At 42.5% G+C, this 23,844-nt stretch overlaps 1 protein-coding gene across 8 annotated transcripts in view; it reads left to right on the top strand.

Annotated features, from left to right (window-relative positions):
* The window catches only part of SIAE (sialic acid acetylesterase), a 37,809-nt gene that overhangs the window by 3,103 nt on the left and 10,862 nt on the right, over nt 1–23,844 (top strand). For 4 of the 8 annotated variants that reach the window (XR_003002658.1, XM_024740720.1, XM_024740717.1 and 1 more), the window contains exons 2-7: nt 589–750; nt 9,095–9,270; nt 16,262–16,414; nt 17,993–18,053; nt 21,701–21,878; nt 23,282–23,391. Coding sequence is in view for 7 of the 8 variants with exons in the window: in XM_024740720.1 (XP_024596488.1) it covers nt 589–750; nt 9,095–9,270; nt 16,262–16,414; nt 17,993–18,053; nt 21,701–21,878; nt 23,282–23,391 (840 nt within the window). In the remaining variant the exon portion in view is untranslated. Of the gene's footprint in view, nt 1–588; nt 751–3,351; nt 3,416–3,612; nt 3,725–9,094; nt 9,271–16,261; nt 16,415–17,914; nt 18,054–21,700; nt 21,879–23,281; nt 23,392–23,844 lie in introns of those variants that run through there. The other 4 variants (XM_024740722.1, XM_024740723.1, XM_024740719.1 and 1 more) reach the window with 4 other exon arrangements.

The raw sequence follows: 23,844 nt of genomic DNA, 5'->3' as shown, positions 1-23,844 counted from the left end.
TATTTAGAATTTTCAGTGGGTTGTCAAAAAACAGGATAAGGAGAATTATTGAGGGAAATTGACACTGAGAGGATGGAAAGGGGGAGATAAAGAGGGGGGAAAAGTTTAGAAAAGGCTGTGTTGAAGAGAGGCAGCCTTCTTTATTCCCAGCTATGAGGAGTGAGAGTGGTAATAGGAAGTAGGGAAAGGAAGTGGTTTATTTTTCTCATAAATACCGTCTGTGAGGTGCATAAAAAGAGCATTTTGGTGATTTTGGGGGGAGAGAGTCAAGCGTTTGGGCCAAGCCTTAGAGCAAAGGAAGATGAAGAGCTTTGAAGGGGAGGAGGCTTGTGGTAAATGGGTTGCCCTAGGCTTTTTGAGTTTTCCTTATTGGTCATCTTGTACTGTGATGCATATTGCTGGAAACTGTTCTTGTTATGTTGCTTAGCTAATTAGGAGGAATAAGCTCTCACTTTAGAAAATTAAAAGGACTGGTTATCTTCAAATTCTCATGTATTAAGACTGTATGTTCCTTGCCATTTAACCAGATTCAATCTGGTGATGAATCTCTCCAACGATGCTCTCCTAAGTGTTTGCTAAATTTTTTAGATGTTGGTTTTCGCTTTGCTTCCTACATCGATAATTACATGGTGCTGCAGAAGGAGCCTGCAGGGGCAGTGATTTGGGGCTATGGAGTATCCGGAGCCACAGTGACAGTGACTCTGTGCCAAGATCAGGAAACCATCATGAAGAAAGTGACCAGTGTGAAAGGTAAGACAGGCCATCCTCCGCTCAGCTTTTGTCTTCTTCTGCCACCTGCTGGATGATCTGAAAATGAATCCTAATAGTCCAGCTCAGGTTATCCATCCATCCATCGATCCATCCATCGATCCATCCATAAAAGTTCTTTGAGTATTTACCATGTGCACTGAGGATACAAAGAAAAATAAGACCAAGTCAAAGTCTCTGTCCTCAAGGAGCTCATGGAATAATGGGAATAGACACCAAGCCATGTAGTGCAGTGTGATAGGTGCTCTGGTGGAGGTGGATATGGGGTATCATGGGATACAGAAGAGAAACATCTAACTCAGATCGGATGGTAAGGGAAGGTTTCCACTGAAGGTGACATTTGAACTGAATCATATATAAAAGAGAGGTAGTATTGAGGAGGGGTTAAGAACCTAGGCTCTGGAATTCACCGTCCCCATTCAGACCCTGACTCTGTGGCTTAATGGCTATATAACCTTGAACATGTAATTTAACTTCTCTGTGTCATAATTTCTTTATTTGTATAGCAGTGATAATAATAATATTTAGGATTATTGTGAGGGTTAAATGAATTAACATATCTGACGTACTTAAAACAGTGCCTGGCACACAATAAGTACTGAAGACGTATTAGCTGTTGTTATTTTTGTTACTATTATTATTATAATGTTTAGTCAGTCACTCAAATATTTACTGAGTGCCTACTGAGTACCAGATACCGTGCCAGGTACTGGTTATGCAGTGATGAGCAAAGCAGATGTGGTCTCTCCCCTCATGAAGCTTATGGATTTGAGGAGAGACAGAAAAATAAGAAGCAATTACAGTTAAGTGTAGTAAATGCCACAATTGGGAAGTATAGAGTGCTATGGGAGTGCTTAAGAGGGAAAATTAACTTAGTCTAAGGCTTATTTTGAAAGGTGAGCAGAGCGAGCCAGGTAGAGGGAATAGCCTGGGCAAAGGCATGGAGGCGTGAGTGAGCCTGGGTCACTGGAGGAATGACAGGCAGGTTGGTTTTTCTGGACCACTGGGGTGTGTGACCGGTGGTGGATGGCAGGAGATAAGGTTGGAAATGTAGGGAGGCTAGTTTGTCGTTGCTATGGAGCGTACACTGTACTTTGGATAGATGGATTTTTTTTTTTTTTTTAATTTATTTTATTTTGGGGTTGCGTTCGGTTTTCGTTGCTGGGCACGGGTTGCAGTGAGTGGGGGCTACTCTTCGTTGCGGAGCACGGGCTCTAGGCACATGGGCTTCGGTAGTTGTGGCACGTCGGCTCAGTAGTTGTGGCTCGCGGGCTCTAGATCGCAAGGTCAGTAGTTGTGACGCGCAGGCTTAGTTGCTGCGTGGCATGTGGGATCTTCCCGGACCAGGGCTCAAACCTGTGTTCCCTGCGTTGGCAGGCAGATTCTCAAGCACTGCGCCACCAGGGAAGTCCCTGGATAGATGGATTTTAAGCAGCAAAATAACACAGTCCAATCTGTATTTTAGAAAGATTACTGTGGCACCACTGTGGAAGAAGGATTGGAGATGCATGAGACTAGAGGTGGTGGGACCTGTTAGCAGGCTGTTATGATATTTAGGCAATAGACATTGAAGGCTTGACCCCAAATAGTGGCTAATTCTCAAATAGGTGAGAATTAGCAGTTAGCAGGCTTCACAGCAGAGACGTCCTAAAAGGAGTCTGTGTCTAGAAGAGATAAAGATGTTAAAAAAAAAAAAAAGAGAGAGAGAGATAAAGATGTATAAGATAACGTGGGGAGGAGCTCAGAGTTACTGGATGCAGGAAGGTGTGTTCAGGGCTGGGTCAAGTGGAGACCTGGTTGTATCTTAGTTAGAGGTAACTAGGGAGCTATGGGATGTTGAGGTGAGAGTCAGGTGAGGAGGCTTCTCTGCGGGGGTGGAGTTAAGGTGGAGGCTGGTGGTTTGATAGGGACTTGAATATATATGTGACAGCGAAGCTTGTGGAAATTTTATTGGCCCCTGAAAACAAGGATTACCTGATTCGTTTTGTCAATATACGGGACTGATATCCAATCCAGAGCGATCCAGATGCTGGTGCAGACTTTTAATAATTCATTTCCATTCAGCAAACATTAAGAAATACTAAGTACCAGGCATAGATGCAAGGTAAGTGCTTCTAGTTCTTGGGTTTTAATTCTTTTTAAGGTAAGAAGCTTATTGGGTGAAATTCAGAGACCTGAAAGGGAAGCTTAAGCTGATTGAGAAGTTGTTCTCTGTTAGATTTAAATGCTATTGGTGACTTGTAGGATACACCGAAAATGAAGAATTCAGGAGACTAGCAGTGCTTTCTTTTTTCTTTTTGTGTTGTGTCCATCTCAGAAATGAGCAGTACAGAGTACAGATAGTGGTACTCTCAGTAAAAAGACATTGATTTAGAGATCTAAAGAATTGATGTAATTGTTTAAAAACAATAAATAGGATTTCTTTTCCTTAGTGCTAAAAAATAGCATTACCAGTAAATATTTAGGAGACAGAGACTGTACAGTGTCGTAGAAATAGAGAAAGCACATAATACATAGCATTTCAGTTTTTATAAATACTCTTGTGCATTATTTTTAGTTTTTTCCCCTTCATGGCTGTTGCAGGGCCAATATTTGGAGTGTCCAGAGACGAGACAAGAGGGTAGGTGGTGACGAGAAGGAATAAAAGGTAATAATTAGGGGATGAGCCCCTCTTCTCCTTTACGGTGCTAGTGAACCTGCTCACTTATTTTGAGTTCAATTCCATAAACATCATCCGAAGGCTTATTATGTATAAAACACTGAGCTAGCAACCCTAGAAAATACAAAGAAGAATGTGCCCACCCTCCAAGAACTCACTGTCTCGTGCTGTCCTTTCACATTTAGCAATGTAGGTTCAAGTAATACTTCGGTTTCTTCACTGCAAAGTGATGCTTCATTTGGAGTTAAAATATCCAGCAGCAACTTAAGGGAGCCAAGTGATTCGTGGACTCTTGAGGTAATTTTACAGGAAAAGAGATTGTTATTGGTGGGGTGGCGGGTAGATCTATTTGTTAGGCTCTCCACACTGGCTTGGGAGAGAAGAAAGATACTGTGGTTTATACAGATCCACAAACCTACTTCAGTGGACAGCATGCTCTGTCCTGCCCATGAAGAAAAATGGATAAAATGTTATTTGGAATAAAAGAGATAGACATGTAAGAAATTTCACAGGGCAGCGAAGAAAATGTTTCTCAAAGGAGATACTATAGGGCATATTGAAGGGTTGACTTCTATTTAAATTTTGATGATGACTCTGGGATTTTCAGCCAGACTCTCTATGTCTGTTAGTATTTATTACCTATAATCCCCTAGGTGCCCACAGCAAAGTGGAATTTAACAACGTAAAGGTTTTTGTCCAGCAGACTGACACTTAAGCATTGGGAAAATTAAAGCCTGAGGGATGACTTGGAATATGGTCAGGTTCTGGGCCTGTTCAAGCCATGTTGTCAGGTGATGCATGATGATTCTCTCAGACACAAGGAGTAAACTTGGGGCAAATAGTCTATATCCTCTCACTTTGACACATATGGGGGATGCATATGTAGGCGATAAACTGAAGGTGTATCTGCCTGAATTTGTCATGATTGAGGTAAATAGAAAATGCAAAAGGCCTGAACCTCTTAGAAAATTAAAAACCTCCTGGTTGCATTGTTAGCGTGCGTGCTAGTTTTCTATGCCACATAATAAGTTACCACAAACACAGGCGCTTAAAACAAACACACTTTTACTATCTCACAATTTCTGTAGATCTGAAGCCTGACCGTCATTTATCTGGGTTCTCTACTCAGAGTTTCAGAAGGCTGAAATCAAGGTGTCGGCTGGGCTGTATTCTCATCCAGAGGCTCGACTAGGGAATGATTGGCTTCCAAGCACCCTTAGGTTGCTGGCAGATTCATTTCCTTGTGCCTGTAGAATTCATGGCAGCATTTCTGCTGCTTCAAATCTCTGGCCGCTAGACCCTATTTAAAGGGCTCACCTTATTTAGGTCAGGCCCACCCAGGATAATCGCCCTTTGGATTAATTTAAAGTCAACTGATTAGGGATTTTAATTATATCTGCAAGACCCCTTCATCTTTTGCATGTAATGTAACTTAATCATGAGAATGGCATCTTATCCCGTTTGCCATTTTCTGTTGATTGGAAGCAAATCATATATTCTGCCTGCACTTGAGCAGAGGGACTATACAAGAGTGTGACTCACTGGGGGTCCCCTTAGGGTGTGTCTGCCATAGCAAGCTATAGTTTAAGTAACTTGCATCAACAGTTTTATTGATAGAAAAATAGTTAAGCTTTTTTTTTTTACATTCATATTTGGTGGTGGTGGAGATGAACTTTATACAGAATAATACAGGTCAGGCAGGGGCGGTTTGGGCAGTAAGGCCTTCTTTAGCTCCAGGTCACTTCCACAAACCAGTGGACTCGTTTGTAGCTGGTGAAGTGCCAGGCTTCTGTGGGGGAAGAGGTGATTAGGGCTGCTTCCAGCTCTAGGTTTTCTCTCTGGGGAAGGGAAAGGTTGTGGGATAATTTTCCTTTTTCTCTTCTTGGTTTCTGAGATTTGGCACAATAACCTGAAAAACAATTAACATCTGATGTGAATAGCAGAGAAAATATAGCAAGATGTACTTCATGACTAATCATGTCTCTAGACAAATTCTCTTAATTTTTTGTCTTTGATTGTTTATTCCATTTTGAGGTGGGGTTGGTCAGGGAGATGGAGAGAACATGGAGAGAGTTCTTTACTTATGCTCTTGGCTGGAAGAGGAAGAGAAGAAGGACAGTGAGAAGTAGGCCACCAGATACACTAACCACTGGGCAGGAAAATACAAAGCCCCAGTCAGTTTGCGTGGCTTTCTTGTCAGTATAACCCAGGAGGACTGGGGTTTGCTCTCTGCCATTTACTTGATGGAGTGCCTGGCATCTGGTAAACGCTCTCAGTGGCTGTACAATGAAGGAAGGGCATGAATCTTCCTAGATAGAAGAAGAAAGAACGGGAGGAAGCAGAGGTTTGAATGCAACAAAAATGAGCATTTACAGAAACCTGAGCCCAGATTGGTAAGAGATGTCACAAGATAGCAAGTGATTGGAGCCCAGAGGAAGGAACCAGAGCAAGTGTTGCTCAGAAAGCCCATCCAGCTCAGCAAAAGCCAGCTGGATGGTGAACTTTAACTCTTTGTGGTTTGTCACTCAATTTTTAAAAAATATTTATCTATTTATTTATCTATGTTTGGCTGCATTGGGTCTTTGTTGCTGCTCACAGGCTTCACAGTTGTGGTGAGCGGGGGCTACTCTTTGTTGCGGTACACAGGCTTCTCATTACGGTGGCTTCTCTTGTTGTGGAGCATGGGCTGTAGGCGCACGTGCTTCAGTAGTTGTAGCACGCAGGCTCAGTAGTTGTGGCTCGCGGGCTCTAGAGCGCAGGCTCAGAAGTTGTGGCGCACGGGCTTAGTTGCTCCGCGGCATGTGGGATCTTCCTGGACCAGGACTCGAACCCGTGTACCCTGCATGGGCAGGCGGATGCTTAACCACTGTGCCACCAGGGAAGTCCCATCACTCAATTTTATTGCTTGGACTCAACCTAATGGACTTGGTGGGTCAACACAGTTTCTGAAATCTATAACTGGACATCACTGGCCTGTGGTCAGCTGCACTTTCACCAACTGGTCCTTAACGGACAGGCCAAGGCCTAAATAATTCTCCTTGTGAAACGTCCCACCCTTGCCCTGAGTCTAAGAAACAGTTTTCACAAGGGCCGCTCTCCTTTGTATATATTGATACTTACATGGCAGTAAATCCACATTGTTTTAAACAAATTACTTCTGAGTTACTTTGACCATTAATAACCCCTCTGTAGTGGAGCTGGTTTCCCCTGCCTTGCGTGGCAGTTAACTTTACTTAACACTCATTCTCGTGTCAGAGTTTTTCTCTTATGAATTGGGAGAGGAAAAGAGCTAGAAACTAAAGGAACTCAAGGACTAGAACAGAAGGAAGTCTTGGTGGAAGTGGAGCAGTTTCCTGCGGGGGAGCAGTCCTGGGGAACAAGGCTCAGATCTCCATGCCTAGCTCTCTTCAGACGCTTTAGGCTCTAGAGGGAGCTCATCCTCTCCCCCCCCGCCCCCTTTCCTTCTTTGTCTTTTTCTTGCTGGGCAGCAAAGCTTTTCGGAAGCTCTGGTGAAGGCGCTTTTCCACACCAGCCATATTGCCTGGATGGAGACTAAATGTAAATACCTAATTAACAGCAGTGACTAGGAATAGCTAGTAGAAGGCTCAAAAATAGTCCTGTCCTGGGTTTTCTAGAGATTGACCTCATCATCACAAATGAGTAATGTTGGTGGCAGGAGGACAGAGCTCCAGTAAGCAGCGTCAGTGCAAGAAGTCTGGAAAGACATTGGCAAGGCTGTGGTTGGGACAGATTGGAGAGTCTGCCTGCTCAGACGAGAGAGCCATACGGAGCACATCACACCTGTGCGACACAATCTGTACTAGCTGCCCACTGTTTCCAAAACAGTGATTTTTCTGCTTTAGGTGAATTCTGCATTTAATATGTTGATGTCTGTGACTATGGGTGGTGTTAAAAGCAATAGCGAACATTTAGTCCTGGGCTTAATTGACCTCGCAGGGGTGGGAGTAGCAGGCTCAGTCAGCTGTGCTTCTGAGAGGAGCGACCTGTGCCCTTTCACTGATGCCTGAGGGTTTTGGATGTTTCCCACAGGACTCTGAGCAATCCTTTATGGTTTGAGCCTTTACCAATCTCCTGCCGTGAGGCTGGACTTCTCTTCTTAGCTCTTACTGATTAAGAGGAACTTAGCACAGTGTCTGGCACAAGTAGGCACTTGGCTAGTTTTGTTATAATTAATTTTTTCTGGTTGGTGTAATAACCTTAGGATGCCTCGTTTCCAGCTCTTGCGATTCTTTCCCTTTGAATTTACATTGATCCGATGGACACAAATTATAAATCAGTCCATATTCTTCAGCATTATGCCAAGAATATTTATATTTTTAATAAATTTCTTTTCTTAAAAGTTTATTTATTTTATTTATTTATCTTTGGCTGTGTTGGGTCTTCGTTGCTGCACGTGGGCTTTCTCTAGTTGTGGCGAGCGGGGGCTACTCTTCGTTGTGGTGCGCGGGCTTCTCATTGTGGTGGCTTCTTGTTGTGGAGCACGGGCTCTAGGCACATGGGCTTCAGTAGTTGTGGCTCACGGGCTCAGCAGTTGTGGCTCACAGGCTCTAGAGCGCAGGCTCAGTAGTTGTGGCGCGCGGGCTTAGTTGCTCCGTGGCATGTGGTATCTTCCCAGACCATGGCTCGAACCCGTGTTTCCTGCATTGGCAGGCAGATTCTTAACCACTGCGCCACCAGGGAAGTCCAAGAATATTTATTTTAAAACAATCATCTCTCTATTTTGTCTATTTTCTCCCTCTCGTTTCTTCAACTTTGTTCCTGTTGTTTGGTTCTCCTAGGCATAATTTTGCCACTTGGAAGATATTTTTCTTAAGTTTCCGAGTATGATGTTGGCAGCGGTGGTGGTGTGCGTGGGTGAGAGGTGGGAAGGTGGTAGGGGGGTGGTTCCTAAGGAATATGCTATGAATTTCTGAAATAGGGTCTTGGATAGCTTTTCATCTCCCAAACTACATTCAAAAACCTTAAGTCTGGTGGATAGCTCTGTGAAAATAATTAATTGGGCAAGTCTCAATATCTTCTTCAAAGAGAGATTGATTTATGTGCCTCCTACTACTTCTTTATGTGTCACCTGTTTAACTGTTGATAGGAGAGCCCAGAACCACTGGTGGTATTAATCCCTGAGAGCAACAGGGGGAGGAGTTGGGGGGTTGATGACAAGGATGATACCATCAAGTCAGTTTCAGATGATAAGTGATTTTCTCTAACCTGTGCTCAGCATTTGATTGGATACTTACAAGTTAGTTTGGGGCACTGGGTAAATCTGTTAGATTAGGATTAGGTTAATATTGATAGTTGGATGGTATAGGAAGAATTTCTATTTTATGTTTTTGTATTAAACTCCCTTGAATTTTAATCTCTGTATTTTTGTCTGTCCTCGTTTAGGATTATAACTGGGTGATTTATTTTTCTTGTAAATGCTTTGATTAAAAATAAGGAGGGATTGGTACAGATTAAAGATAGCTACGCTGCTGCTTTTGTTATTTCTGTTGACCTGTCTGAAATTTGGCCAGTCTTCATAGCTTTGAATCCAGTTCATCACAGAAGCTGGGAATCGCCACAAATGAGTCTGATGCATGATAGGATTGGGTTTTAATTTCACTTTAGTTGATTGATTGATTAATTCTTGGAGCCTTATTATTATTTCAGCACACTCTAATAGCTGGATGGTGGTACTGGATCCTGTGAAGCCCGGTGGACCTTATGAAGTGATGGCACAGCAGATTCTTGGGAGGAAGAACTTCACCCTGAGAATTCACGATGTCTTATTTGGAGATGTCTGGCTTTGCAGTGGGCAAAGTAACATGCAAATGACCGTTTCACAGGTAATTTGCAGAGTCTCAGTGTTAATGTTGATACAAGAAGAGAAAGGAGGAAGAGGAAAGGGGCAAGGAGGAGAAGGAGGTAGAAGCCTTCTTTTTCTACCGTGTGCCAAGATCTGTTCTAAGTGCTTTCTTTGCATGTGTTAATTAATTTGATTAACAACTTTATGCGATAAGTACTTATATGATATTCCTATCTCACAGATGAGGAAACTGGCCCATCTGAGGTTAAGTTCCCTGCCTAAGGTCAGAGTGTAATTGTGGAGCCAGGATATGAATGCGACCCCAGAGCCTGCTTTCTTAGTCACGGCTAGTGTGTCAGTGTGTGGGACACTATTTTCTCACCTTTCTGGGCTAAAGGCAGAAGCGAGAGAGTATCTGATGGTAATGGAGATTTCATATCAAATTGAAGGCAAAGTAGATTACTCTTCTTTTTGATTGGTCTTAGAAGGTGAGCTTCTGGAGAGAGCCTAGGGAATCAAAACAATTAGATTTTGTTTGAATGCTGGGCAGCTAACATACTCTGTCTTTTGTTGTCATGGAGATTTAAAAATTGAGAGTGAATGTTGGCTTTGCCTCTTACTAGTTGTATGGCTTGGAGCAAATCACTTGGTGTTTATGAAACTTTGTAAAACATGCTTTTAAAAAATTGTGGTTAAAATGAATATAACATACTATGTATTGTTGTTGATAAGTGTACAATTCAGTGGCATTAAATATATTCACAGTGCTGTGTGTACCCATCACCACTATCTATCCTCAAAACTTTTTCATCATCCCCAATGTATACTCTGTACCCATTAAGCAATAAATCCCCCCTTCCCCTTCCTCCTGCCTCCTGGTAACCTCTGTTCTGCTTTCTCTCTATGAATTTGCCTCTTCTAGGTACTTCATATAAGTGGAACCATACAATACTTGTTCTTCTGTGTCTGACTTATCTTGCTAAGGATCATGCTTTCAAGGTCCATCCATGTCGCATATATCAAACTTTTATCCCTTTTTATGGTTGAACTGTATTCCATTGTATATGCCACATTTCGCTTATCCATTCATTTATTGACGAACACCTGGGTTGTTTCCACCTTTTGGCTATTGTGAGTAATGCTGCTATGAACATTGACGTACAGATATCTGTTCCAGTTCCTGCTTTCAATTCTTTTGGATATATGCCTATGAGTGGAATTGCTGGGTTAGTTCTATATTTAACTTTTGAGAACCACCAAACCATTTCCACAGTGGCTGTACCATTTTACATTCCTACCAGCAATATACAAAGGTTCTAATTTCACTGCATTCTAACACGTTACTTTCCGTGTTCTTGGTTATAGCCACACTAGTAGGTGTGCAGTGGTATCTTGATGTGGTTTTGATTTGCATTCTCTAATGACTGGCGATGTTGAGTATTATCTCATGTATTTATTGGCCATTTGTATGTCTTATTTGGAAAATTGTTTACTTAGGCCATTTGCCCATTTTTGAATTGGGTTGCTTGTTGTTAAATTGTAGGACTTACTTGTATCTTCTAGGTATTAATCACTTGTCAGATACATGATCTGTAAATATTTTGTCTCATTCTTAGTTTGTCATTTCACTTTTTTGAGAGTGTCCCTTGATACATAAAAGTTTTTAATTTTTATGAAGTTCAATTTATCTATTTTTTCTTTTGTTGTCTATGCTTTTAGTATCATCTTCTTGAAATTGTTGCCAAGTCCAATGACATGAAGATTTTTCCCAATGTTTCTTCTAAGATTTTTTTGGTTTTATCTCTTAAGTTTAGGTCTTTGATCTGTTTTAATCACTTTTTTGTATATAGTGTAAGGTGAGGGTCTAACTTCATTCTTTTGCAAGTGGATATCCAGTTCTCCCAGCATCAATTGTTGAAAACACTGTCCTTCCTCTATTGAATGGTCTTGGCACTTTTTTCAAAAATCCAGTGGCCATATATATGAGGGTTTATTTCTCGGGTTTCTAGTCTATTCCATTGGTCTATATGTCTCTTCTTATGGCAGTACCATACTGTTTTAATTACTGTAGCTTTGTAGTAAGTTTCAAAGTTGAGACATGTGAGTGCTCCAACTTTATTCTTCTTTTTCAAGATTGTTTTGGCCATTCAAGATCCCTTGTAATTCCATATAAATGTGAGGATATGATTTTCCAGTTCTGCAAAAAAGGTTGTTGGAATTTTGGTAGGTATTGTGTTGAATTTGTAGATTGCTTTGGGTAGTACTGACATTTTAACAATGTTAAGTCTTCCTATCCATGAACATAGAACATTTTTCCATTAATTTATATCTTCCTTATTTTTTTCAGTAATATTTTATAGTTTTTCAGTGTACAAGTCTTTTACCTACTTGGGTAGATTTATTCTGAAGTATTTTTCTTTTACATACTATTATAAATAGAACTTCTTTCTTAATTTCCTTTGAGGATCGTTCATTGCTCATTTATAGAAACGAATGATTTTTGCATTTTGATGTTGTACCCTGAAACTTTGCTGAATTTGTTTATTAGCTCTAGTAGCTTTCTTGTAGGTTCTTTGGGATTTTCTATGTATAGGAGCATATTATCTGCAGTTAGAAATAGTTTTACCTTTTTTTTTTTTGCAATTTGGATGCCTTTTATTTTTTTATCTTATCTAACAGCTCTGGCTAGAACTTCCAGTACAATGTTGAATAGCAATGGTGAAAACAGACATCCTTGTCTTGTTCTTGGTCTTAGGGAGAAAGCTTTTAGTCTTTCTATGATGTGACCTGTGGGTTTTTCATAAATGCCTTTTATCATATTGAGAAAATTTCCCTCTATTCCTACTTGTCTTAGAGCTTTTTTCATGAAAGTTTGTTGTATTTTGTTAAATGTCTGAGGCTTAGTTTTAATGACTATACTGCAACTATATCTGACCTAACTAACAGGGCCATTATGAAGATAAAACTATTTTGTTTGTCTCTAAAAGGCCCTTATAAATTGAAAAGTGATGTCTAAATATAAGATGTCATTATTTAAAAAAGCTTTTTATTGTAAAAACACACACAAAAGTTAAGAGACTTATAAAGACCTATATATCCATCACCTAGATTGACAGTTGTGAGTATTTTGCCATATTTGATTTATCTGTTTGTTGTTGTCATTGTTGAACCATCCCAAGGTAAGCCACACGCAGACACCTTGATACTTCAGTTAGGGGTCATGTGTCAAATTGATATATATATTCATATATCAAATTTTTATATATATATATATATATATATATATATTTTACACAGAAATAAGAGCTGTTGATGACTCTTTTTTTCTTTTTTTTTTTTTTGTGGTACGCGGACCTCTCACTGCTGTGGCCTCTCCCCTTGCGGAGCACAGGCTCCGGACGCGCAGGCTCAGTGGCCATGGCTCACGGGCCCAGCCGCTCCGCGGCATGTGGGATCTTCCCAGACCAGGGCACGAACCCGCGTCCCCTGCATCGGCAGGCGGACTCTCAACTACTGCGCCACCAGGGAAGCCCTGATGACTCTTTTTGCTCAACTTTTTCATAGCCTAGGATTTCTTTTGTCAGTGTCAGTTTTTTTCTCTGTTTCAGTCATGGCCTTTGAAGATTATTTTTTCTTAAATTTTGAGAACTAGCATATTTTCTCCCTTATTGTAGCTATAGAGAGACTTCACTGGGCTCTTGTTTACCCTGATAGAATGTAGGGAGGAAGAGCACTACATGAGTTCCCAGATGGGGGATGGGGCACATACAGTACCCAGAGAATCAAATGGGACAGAACAAGGGAATGCCAACCTGCCAGTACATTGTCAGTGATGAAACTCATCTTGAGGTGTTCCTGTCCCCATTGCTATTAGAGGATAGGGCCCCTCTGACACACGATGAGTGAGGTCTCTTAAGTAAAGCTGGATAAAAAGGACATTGAAAGAGTTATCAAGGGAGAAAGTTGCTTAGTTGTTAATTGGTATCCTAGCAAGACAACGGTGGTAGAACAAAAGCCTTGGTGCTAAATGTCTTTAGCACTGAGATTTCTTTTTAAAAACAACTCCACTTTCTAATTGAATACAAACACAGTCTAGAATAAAGAGAGTGGATTTCTAGGTACCGTGTGATGGGGTTATTGCTTTTGGGCCTCAGAATTGTCATTGCTTTGTTTGTTTAGTGGAAGCTATCTGATTTAAAGATAAAAGTAAGTGAGACCATTGCTGTTTCATTTATATTAGGATCAGGGCTGGACAGTAGCAAGTTCATAGACATATTTAAAGATTATCAGCTTAAAATATTGCTGAAAGATGAGTAAATATTTTTTACTCAGTATCAGACATCCAGAGAAGTTAGTGTGAGTTAAATTCTTTGGCACATTTGAAATTGGGATGAGTTTTCTTTGCTTGTCTGTATTTTTTGATTTTTCTATAATGAGCATGAAATAACTATAATTTTTAAAAGCAAGTTAAAAAATCAAGAAATTGATATTCACCTAACTGATATCTTAAATATCTATCAAAGGCTCAGTCTACAGTAAAGAGGTACATTATATAAATAAGAATTTTAGGAATAAATGATTTAATTTGCATTATTCATCAGAACTAATACGTTTATATACTTTGATGTGTACTTTCATTTGTTTCCTTTAATAGGTTAAGATCTTGAAAAGATTATCATCTTCCCTAGCTCTTTCTCTAAAACTCAGTTCCTCCTCAAGTTGATTTTTATTTCCTTCCCTTTTTTCCATTATCTACTTCTCCATCTTTGAGAAATATTTAAATTTGAGATTTAAAAATCTCTACAGCTGGACCATGATCTCAATTAATCTTTTTTAAAAAATTTATAAAATTGAGTCCTTGCACATACTTACGATTTCTTATTTTGCTTCTATAGCTTCTGCCCTTTATGGTTTCTTCCTTTTTTAAACCAATTAATAAATAATGCTCCTAAAAAGATTCTACTCTGGACATAGCTACTTCCTTTCATTATTAGTTTTCTAATTTAAAAATCTAAATTCTTGCATTTATGTCTCCCTAACCAATATTTTACTTAGTCTTGCTTCCTGCCCTACTTAAGTATATGGAAACCTTTTGAATTTAAATGTTTATTAAACTGGACTTTAACTGGGCTCCCTTTTAACATAAGTGAATAGAAGCAAAATTGAAGTTTTATCTCTTGATAGAAAGCATGGTTTTATATAGAAGTGGGATTGCTGTTAACTCATTAAGGAAAACAGTATTTTCCTTAATGCTTTAATTACAGTTCTCTGTTTGCACAGAAAGGCACGGACCAGATCTATTTGTATCTGTACAGTCAGGTTTTCAGCCCCAGTCTGTGCCAGGGGATCTCATCCCATTTTCTGTCAAGCTTAATCAGATTTTGATTGTTAAGACAGAACACATTCTTTCTGCCTGGAATTTACTCTTAAGCATATTCTGTATTAAACTAGGGCTACAAGCTCTGAGATACAGGGAAATAGAAAAAAGATTCCATCTGAAAAAGACAAGTGTTAATTTTTTTTATTTGTTTGTTTTAAATCACGCACTTAGTCTGCAAGACTGAATTTTAGGTGCTGACAGTACCAAAAGCCAAGTTTTCTAGTCTCTAAACACTCGGTAGAACTTTGTTTTTTGATCAAAAGGATGCTTCACATGACTTCTCCTTGATTCCACTTGCTCCTTTCCCCCTGAAGACTCCCAACACACACACACGTATACACACATAGAGTCTCTGTCTTTCTCCTTCTCTCCCTCCGTGTGACTTTTCTGAGGAGATAAGATTTCCACTATAACCAACCACTCTTCACAGTCAAATGAGGGAAATGGCAGATTGTATGCCCATCTTGTTGTTAGGGTAAAGTGGAATTTTAAAATCAAGTGTTATTTATAACACTGAGTGAGATGTTTATAAATGGAGGAAAGTCTAAATGTTCATCTGTCACCTCCTAAGTCAGGGTATGTCTTAAGACTTGGATATTTCTAGTTAGCTCAGAAGAAGATGGCCAACATTAGATAGAAAGCCCATTTTTCAATATCTCGGCAATCCCCACATTCCTGCTTTACAAATAGGGGAATTAAAATCCAGAAGAGAAGGGCTGGTGCCACGTTACAATACCAGATTCGTAGGAGCTGTGATGACTGGCTTATCTGTAGTTATTTTCTCAACTAAATCTGCTATATTGTACTGTGGTAGAAGGTAAAGTAACATACAGGATCCAAATTCTTTTAAGTAAAGTTTCCCTGTGTCCTTCAGTGCGTGCACTTGTGTGCACAGACACACACACATTCACACACATGCCTTGCTCCCCTGTGCAGACCTCATGCCAAGATTCTCTGAGGAAATAGATCCTTGACGTTTCTTCATTAATTCAAGAATGTAGTATAAAGGTTACAAAATGAACACCAGTGAGCAGCTGCTTTGATGGTGAACTGCGGGTCCCCAGAGAGGTGGTAGGGCTCTCCCAGTCGCTGCAGCCTTAATGACTTCAAATACCTTGGTATTCATTTACATCCTCATTTCAATACTTGGTAGAAAAATAATTACACTGAGGTGTTTGATGAGATGAAATTTGATCTCAGCAGATGGAGTAAGGCTTCCCCTCTCATCAGCAGGGAAACCAAGTGTCATTTAAATGAAAATCTTCCTGAAATCTCTTTATTCCTAAGTTTGCTGCCAATATCCCCAAGGAAATCCTTCCATCAAAAAGGCTTGGTGATATTGGGACAGGGTACCAATTTCAGAAGTAATTGTCATCAGATGCAGCAAGAATTTCCCCCCACCCCCATTTTTGCTAACACTTTCTGTGGCTTTCGAGCTTTGGCTTGAAATAATACACAAATGTGAGTTTGAAAATGGAAGTTTTCCAGCCAATGCTTTGGATCCAGTTCTGTGTGCTGGTAACAATAGAGGAGGATGCCGACCCCCCCCGCCCTGCTCCCCCCAATTCTGTTGGCCTTGCAGTACTCTACAGTGTTAGCAACGGGTCGAAAAGAAAAGACGCATGTTCCCTGCGCTGTCCCCCGAAACTAGCGTCTCATTGCGAGGAGGCACTGGAGTTCCCAGTCGGTGCAGAAGCTGGTGTGGGTGGAGAGAAGCAGTTTCATCCCCTGTTTCCATGGAAGCAACATACGATCCTTACTGCTTGGTGCAGAACTGAATTTCAAGAGAGGCGACTTTTTACAGGTACTTGCTGCTGAAAAATAACTTCCCTGCCAAAATATACTGTGAGTGCATTAGTCTCTTCTTAGTGTTTGATGTTTATTTTACATGAAACTTGCCAGGGAAGATCCTGAACAAGCAGGTCTGGATTTCCTATGGAATTTTCCTGAGACCAATGGGTGTGGAAGACCAGTAGCCCTGACAGCCTAGAGCTGCCATTACCCAGGGAGCGTTTCAGGCTGTGGCTCCCACTGGGACCAAAAGAGCCATTTCTTTTGCATTTGGCCATCTTATTGGCCACAGCAGGCTCAGCGGCAAGTCAAAAGGCGATTCAAGAGGCCGCGCATTTCAATGAAGTGCTCTGTGGAGGCACTCTGGCTGCTCCTACACTGCAGCGGCCAGGCCAGCTGTATTCTCTGTGGCCGGTGGGAGGGAAAGCCAGCCAGCTGCACACTCTGTGGCCAGCAGCCAATGGAAAGCGGCCCAGCCTCCTGTGCCTCTGGCTGTGGCAGTCCTGGCTCAGCTGGAGCTCTTGTTCCCCGAGGCCAGTGATAACTGGCCTTCTGGAGGCTCCTGTTAGGCCTTTGTTTTGGGAAGACCAGACTGTCCAGGGGGATGGAGAGAAGACCAGGAAAAACAAACACTAATTAAAAAGCAAAACAATATATTTATGACACATTCTTTTTAAAATAAAGAGAAACATAACTACTGAAAAATCAGGATTGAAGGAGATAGCACTCACATGTAAGCCCAGAGAGGAATGATGCTTCATAGGACCAACAATGAAACCAGTCGGTGTAGCACACATCCGTGTCCAGAGGAGCCCTAAGCCAGTCCTGTCACACTCTTGGCAACTGGTGAGGTTTCATAAAGTGCTTTGGGAAAAAGTGCTGTGTCTTTGGACGGACCCTTTTCTTTGTCTGGTTTCTTGGTACTGTTGTCAGCAATCACTCTGAACACCACCTTTCACACTGCCAGGCCTCCCGTGCTATTCTTGGGTGATTTTCCAGGACTGAGATGAGAAGATAAGCATCTTGAGGCTGATTTCAGGATGTTTCAGGAGTTCAAAAATCGTTTCTCAGGTGTGTTCCTTTTGAATATACATCTCTCGTGGGCTATGGATTACATAAACTTACCTCCCCACGGCCCTTCTGGCTCCATTAAAAAAAAAACGTAAATGCCATGGCTTTAGATACTTTTTCTGAATAGAAGTATTTTCGTTTCAAGATATGGGTCTTCTTTAGCCTAAACCCATCCACAGGTCCTCTCATCTAACACAGACTTGTCCTTGAGATCTCAGATTTCATTGTGTTCCCACCTTCTTTGGGGACATGATTTATCGTGGTCTCTGTGGATCAAGGCGATCCGGACCAGCCCATCATTGGTTTTGATTATTCATTTGGTTTTGGTATCCTAAAGGCTCAGAAGGCGCTCGGTGGGTTGGCAGTGTTTACCAGGAGGCAGTAGCATCATTGACCATCCACTAGGTTGGTGTAAGAAATGACGTTCCTGCTTCTTTTCCAGATATTTAATGCCACAAGCGAGCTGTCGAACACAGCTGCCTATCAGTCTGTCCACATCCTCTCCGTGTCTCTCACCCAGGCTCAGCAGGAGCTGGAGGACCTTGCCAAGGTTGATTTGCAATGGTCCAAGCCCACCTTGGGTAAGTGATTGCTGGAACGTGTGCCATCTCTTCTGTGAGGGGCTGGTGCCCTGCTTGCAATCTGTGATCCTGAATTTGGTTCTGATCTATTTCATCCTTTTATTCATTCTTACTGACCCCTCCCCCATTCCTGACGGTACCTGTTTCATACATTTCTTCCCAAGACTCCACAGTGAATCTTGCCCCCTTGCTCTGAGGAGATGGCTCTTCCTCCAACTTCGTCGGTCCCACTGAGGCCACTCGGCACGAGCTCCGCCAGCATCTCTTCAGCGCCTGACGCTCTCTTCTCCTCTTCTCTTTCTTCCTTTGTTTCTGTGTCTGAACACAGCTGCCTCTTTCCTTTCAGGCCTGCCTCTGATGCGGGCTCTGACCTTCTCCAGGGCCTTCTCTTATCCCTCAGGCTCTGTCCTTTTACCCCACTGTCCAGTCTGCACGAAATCTTTAGTTCAGGCTGCTCTGCGTCAGGCTCTGATCTAGACCCCGAGGGTGCAGCTGTGATTGGGGCGGACACAGTCCCCGCCCTCAGAGCTCTGCTTTTCTTTTATTCTAACAAAACCAGGCAAAACAAAGCATAACGCACACCCTTCTCCTGGTACCTCACCTCTCTCCTTTGCTCTGTTAAACCTTTTTAGAACACCTTTTCATTGCCTTCCAGCGTGTTCACTCTTTAACCCTTTATAATCTGGCTTCTGCGTCCAGGTCAACAACTGGTTCCCCCAAGGTTACTGCTGTTCTTCTACAATGCACTCTGGACACCCCGTAGCATCGGCACTGCTGACTGCTGTTTTTAGAAGCTGCGCCTTCCTCTGAGCTTGCTTGGTACTTCCTTTCCTTCGTTCTCCCTCCCTGTCCTCTCCCTGCCTGTTTCTTTGCTTTCTTCAGTCCATTCCTCCAGACGTGGTCCCTTGTGCTCTTTCTGGTCCGTTTTCTCTTTCACCTGTACGTGCTTTACCTTGGTAACCTCAATTGCTCCTACATTTTCAAGTATTAATTCATTCAGCCAATATTTGGATGCCCACTATGAGCTAGGCTCTATTCTAAGTGCTGGGGGTATAGCAGAGAATAAAGCAGGCAGGCACGCCTGGTCTCCTGGATGGAGCTTACAGTCTAGTGAGGGAATACAGAAAATGAATAATAAAATTTGTAAATTATATACAAAGTATTGATACTATTCCATATCACACTGTCAGAACTTTCCCTTTAAGAACTCAGAAACTGAATAGATTTGGGTAAATTTTTTAGTGAATCCTTTGGTCCGTGAACTCTTAATGCATGTCATCCAGAACTCAGGAATCAATTAGATTTGGATAAGGTGTTATACCTTGCTGTCGGCTCCATTTCACTCTCTGAACTCAGAGACTCAAATTTTTGAGCATCAAGGGATAGGTAAGATGGTAGTGCTTGCTGAGACAGAAATAAGTACATAAAATACATCAGGGAAGGGGGGCAGTACTGCCGGGGCTGGGATGGGGTAGTGGTTTCCCACTTAGAGTGGCCACGGAGGTCCCAGCTGAGAAAGGCAGCATTTCCGTAATAACCTGACAGAGGTGAGGCCACGCAGGTGTGTGGGGAAGAGCCTAGTAGGTCAAGCCCCTCTCACATTTCCAGTCTCTGCAGCCTCTTCTACTGCCTTCATATCTCTGACTGCAGCTGGGAAGGGTCTCTGATTTTAAAGACTCCTGTAATTAGCTTGGCCCTATCTGGATAATTCAGGACGATCGCCCCTCTCTAGTCCTTACTCTTGAAAACACCTGCGATGTCCCTTTAGCCACATAAGGTTCATTCACAGGTTCCAGGCATTGGACTGTGGAGACCTCTGGGGGCTGTGCTGCCCACCACACATTCTCATTCTCGCGCATTTTCAAGTGGCTTTCCATTTCCTTTACTCCAAGATGTGCATCTAGCCTCCCCTCCAGTTTTATCTTATACCATTCTCCTTTTGTAATCTATGCTCTAGGCAAATACTTTAAAAACTGTCCAGTTTTACGTGCCTTTGTACATACTGTTTCTTCTGCCTAGAATGCTAGCTCTACTTCCTGGATTCCTGTCTTTCAAGGCCGCCCGACCTCCCTCCCCTTCCCACTTAATTACCTCTTCCCTCTACCTGCCCATCAGTGAGTCACCTTTATTCCAGCTGCCCACAGCTACCCAGCACCAGCCAACGAACATTCACTGACTCTGCACTGGGTGCCAGACATGGAGAATATAGAAGTCCTAATGGTTTAGTGGGGTGAGGGAAACACCGGGCACAGAGTATGCCCAGAGCACAGGGAAGGAGGTCTGCCCTCACCTGGCATTTAATGATCTGCCTTTCATTTCACATTCTTTCTCTTGCTGTTAAAACCCCTTAACACTTGTTTATACCTCTTAAAGCACTAAACCATATTTTGCCATCTGTTTTACTCAGCTGAATATTTGTTTTATTCTGTAGAATATAAGACCTCTGAGGAGAGGTTCCATGTCTCTCCATGTCCCTTTAATTACAGTACCGCTATCATCTAGAAGCGCCTGGCACCTGGCGGGCGCTCAATCCATTTTAACTGATTTGAAACTGATTTCAATTCCTACTATTATGCTATCCGCATTTTGAGAGCCGAACTGTACTGAGTTTTGATCTTTCACGTGCCAGGCCAGTGGTTTACACATAGTGGTCCTTTAACAGCTGTTGGATTGGATTGATCCCATCAGCTGCGTGTGTTCACGTTCCCCTCTTCACTAGCCTTCTTCTAACATGGAAATTGCCTCTTCTGGTCTGTGTTGGTTACAGGGCTGTATGGACGAATGAGCTAGATGATGCTGAACATTTATTTATTTTTAAAAGATTTATTTATTTGTTGGGTCTTAGTTGTGGCATGCGGGATCTTTCATTGTGGCATGCGGGCTTCTCTCTAGTTGTGGCGTATGGGTTTTCTCTCTCTAGTTGTGGCGCGCGGGCTCCAGGGCACGTGGGCTCCGTAGTTTGCGGCACACAGCCTCTCTAGTTGAGGCACACAAGCTCAGTAGTTGTGGCACGTGGGCTTAGTTGCCCCGCTGCATGTGGGATCTTAGTTCCCTGACCAGGGATCAAACCTCCGTCCCCTGCATTGGAAGGCGGATTCTTTACCACTGGACCACCGGGGAAGTCCCGATGCTGAACATATACTGGTTTTGGTTTCTGTTACTTTCCCTTTTGGCCAAACTCCCCATCCCTTGTTTGTTCTTGTTTTCATTACCATAGCTATAAAATTGGGTATAAAACTACCCAGAAAAATATACCTTTCTTCTCGACATTGCCCCATGCTTGCTTGTTCCCTTCCACAGAGCTGAGTGGGGATGGATGCTGGGAAAGAGGAACACGTAGGTGAGGGTGGAATGGGGGCCAGCGGCCTTTCTGCCCCTCACCTATTGCAGAGGAGTATTAATCTTCCTAGATTCTCAGGGCCCTGCACATGGTGGGGAAGCAGGGGGATGCCTGCTTGCCTGGCCAGAGAGCCTTTGGCTTTCTGCTAGCGAGACAGCTGCCTCTCAATCTTATCCTACTCTTGGAAAGTCTCAGAAAGAAATGTAAGGCCTGACCCACACCCATTCTTCTCACCTAGACCCACCTAGGAGCTGCAGTCCCTATCCATCTACTTTTTCCGTGACTGTTTAACTGTTTCTCCGAACAGAAAACTTGGGCCATGGCAATTTCACGTACATGTCAGCACTGTGCTGGCTCTTTGGGCGTTACCTGCATGACACTCTGCGGTATCCCGTGGGGCTGATCTCCTCCTCGTGGGCCGGGACGCCCATTGAAGCCTGGTCATCTGAAAGGTCACTGAAAGCCTGTGGGGTCCCAAGGCAAGGGTAAGAAAGCGTCATCTGGTCTGGGAGAAAGCCAGCCAGGAAATTTTGTAAGAGAGAAAGATCATGGTCTCCTTTGGGGAGTCAAGAATGTGTTAAATGTACGAATATGTATTAAATGTATGTAACGTATTCAGGTATTATTTTCACTGTCATCAGCCCCACAATCATCTGAGAATACGTCAGGAAGTAATTACGACCCTTTTCCTTAATAATAGTGATAGCTAATAATAGAAGCTTTCTAAATGCTGGATACTGTTGTAAGCACTTTATATATAGTAATTCACTTAATACAACACTCTCTTGAAGTGGATACTATTAACATATGATGGAAAAAGGTACTAAGTCTGAGAGAGGTTTAGTGACTTGCTTGTGGACGCGACTAGTAAATGATAAAGTCTGGTGTCAATGTCTGTGCTCTTAACCACTGTGCTGTGTTGCCTGTGAGAATAAACACAGTCTAACAGTTTGGAAGAACGAGTACCCATGTAATCAGAGAAGTGTATCAGAAGACTGATGGTGAAAGCACGCTCAGGAAGGGCTGGATCAGGAAGAATATTTGGGGGTGGGGGAAGGGAGAGAAAAGGCTGGTTAATAACATCTTGACACTAATGTTAAAACAGAGATGAACAGTATGTGGACTGCTTTCACAGACCTGGTCCCATCAGTTCTGGGAAGAGCATGGACTTGAGCTCTTGGTATATCTTGGGTAAAGGCCTGCCTGTTGGGGAGTGAAGTTATCCAGTTTTGGAACAGAAAGACTTGCCTTCGGTAGAGTTGGAGGAATCTAAAGCCAGGCTTCCCAGGTCTCTGGGGACATGGCAGGGACAATAGCAAGGGGAAGTGGCCATTCTCATATGCAGCTGTTGCAAGTGTAAATTCATACAGGTATTACACAGAGACAATTTAGGGACATGTTCAAAGTCTTAAGAAAATGTGCCCTTTTGACCTGGCGATCTCATTTCTGGGAATTTATCTTAAGGAAATAATTAAGACTATATGCAGTGATTTAGCTCTAAGGAAGATAATCATGGCATTGCTTATAAAAGCAAAGAGCTTAACGCAATCTCAGTGTCCACCCACTGAGTACTAGTTAAATAAACTTATTGCCGATGCAGTAGATTCATTAAAACTCTCCTCCTCCCTGGTCTTAATCACTAGATGGAAACCGGTGGCCCCGTCTGAACTCACAGAAGGCTGACTGATGACAGTGATTCTGGGAAGAACCTGGAGTGAAATTTGGAGACTGTCCTCATGTTTTCATGGAAACAGTGGTTGAATTGAACTCTGTGTTGCTTTCATCAGGAGCTTGCCCCGAGTGAAGCTGGATAGATGCCCAGCTCAGGGGTCGTCATGTGATCAGTCATTGGCTCTCTCTTGACACTTGTGTGTCTTACTGATTTCAGGTTCATGCCATCTGATCTTGAAACTGGTCCCAGTGAATACTCTGTTCTCTGGAATGCCATGATCCATCCGCTCCGTAATATGACTCTGAAAGGGGTGATATGGTACCAGGGTGAGTGTTCAGTTTGCTGGTTTTCCATTGTATCAGTTAGCCGTTGCCGCACAAGAAACCACCCCAGAACGTAGTGGCTTCCGACAGTAATAATGTTAGCGAGCTCACTATTCTCTGGGTTAGCAGGGTAGTTTTTCTGTCTGGGCTGCTATGGCTGATTTCTGCCGGGATCTCTTACGTGCCTTTGGCCACCTGGCAGGTTGTCTGGTGGCTGGATGACCTAGCCTGGCCTCTCCCTCATGCCTGTTGACTGGGGCTGTCTGTCTGCCGGGGCCTCCTGGTTCTCACGTGGCCTCTCATCCTTCAGCAAAGCTAGTTCAGACTCAATTTATCATTTACATGGCAGTGTCGGGGTTCCAAGTGTATCAGGAGAGAACAAACCACAGAGCTGAATTGCTTTTCAAGCCTCTGCTTGCATCGTGTTTGCTGATGCCCCATTGGCCAGAGCAAGCA

The sequence above is a fragment of the Neophocaena asiaeorientalis genome, unplaced genomic scaffold (assembly GCF_003031525.2).
Source record: "Neophocaena asiaeorientalis asiaeorientalis breed wild unplaced genomic scaffold, Neophocaena_asiaeorientalis_V1.1 scaffold308, whole genome shotgun sequence".
NCBI lineage: Eukaryota > Metazoa > Chordata > Mammalia > Artiodactyla > Phocoenidae > Neophocaena > Neophocaena asiaeorientalis.
This window is presented reverse-complemented; position numbering and strand designations above follow the sequence as displayed.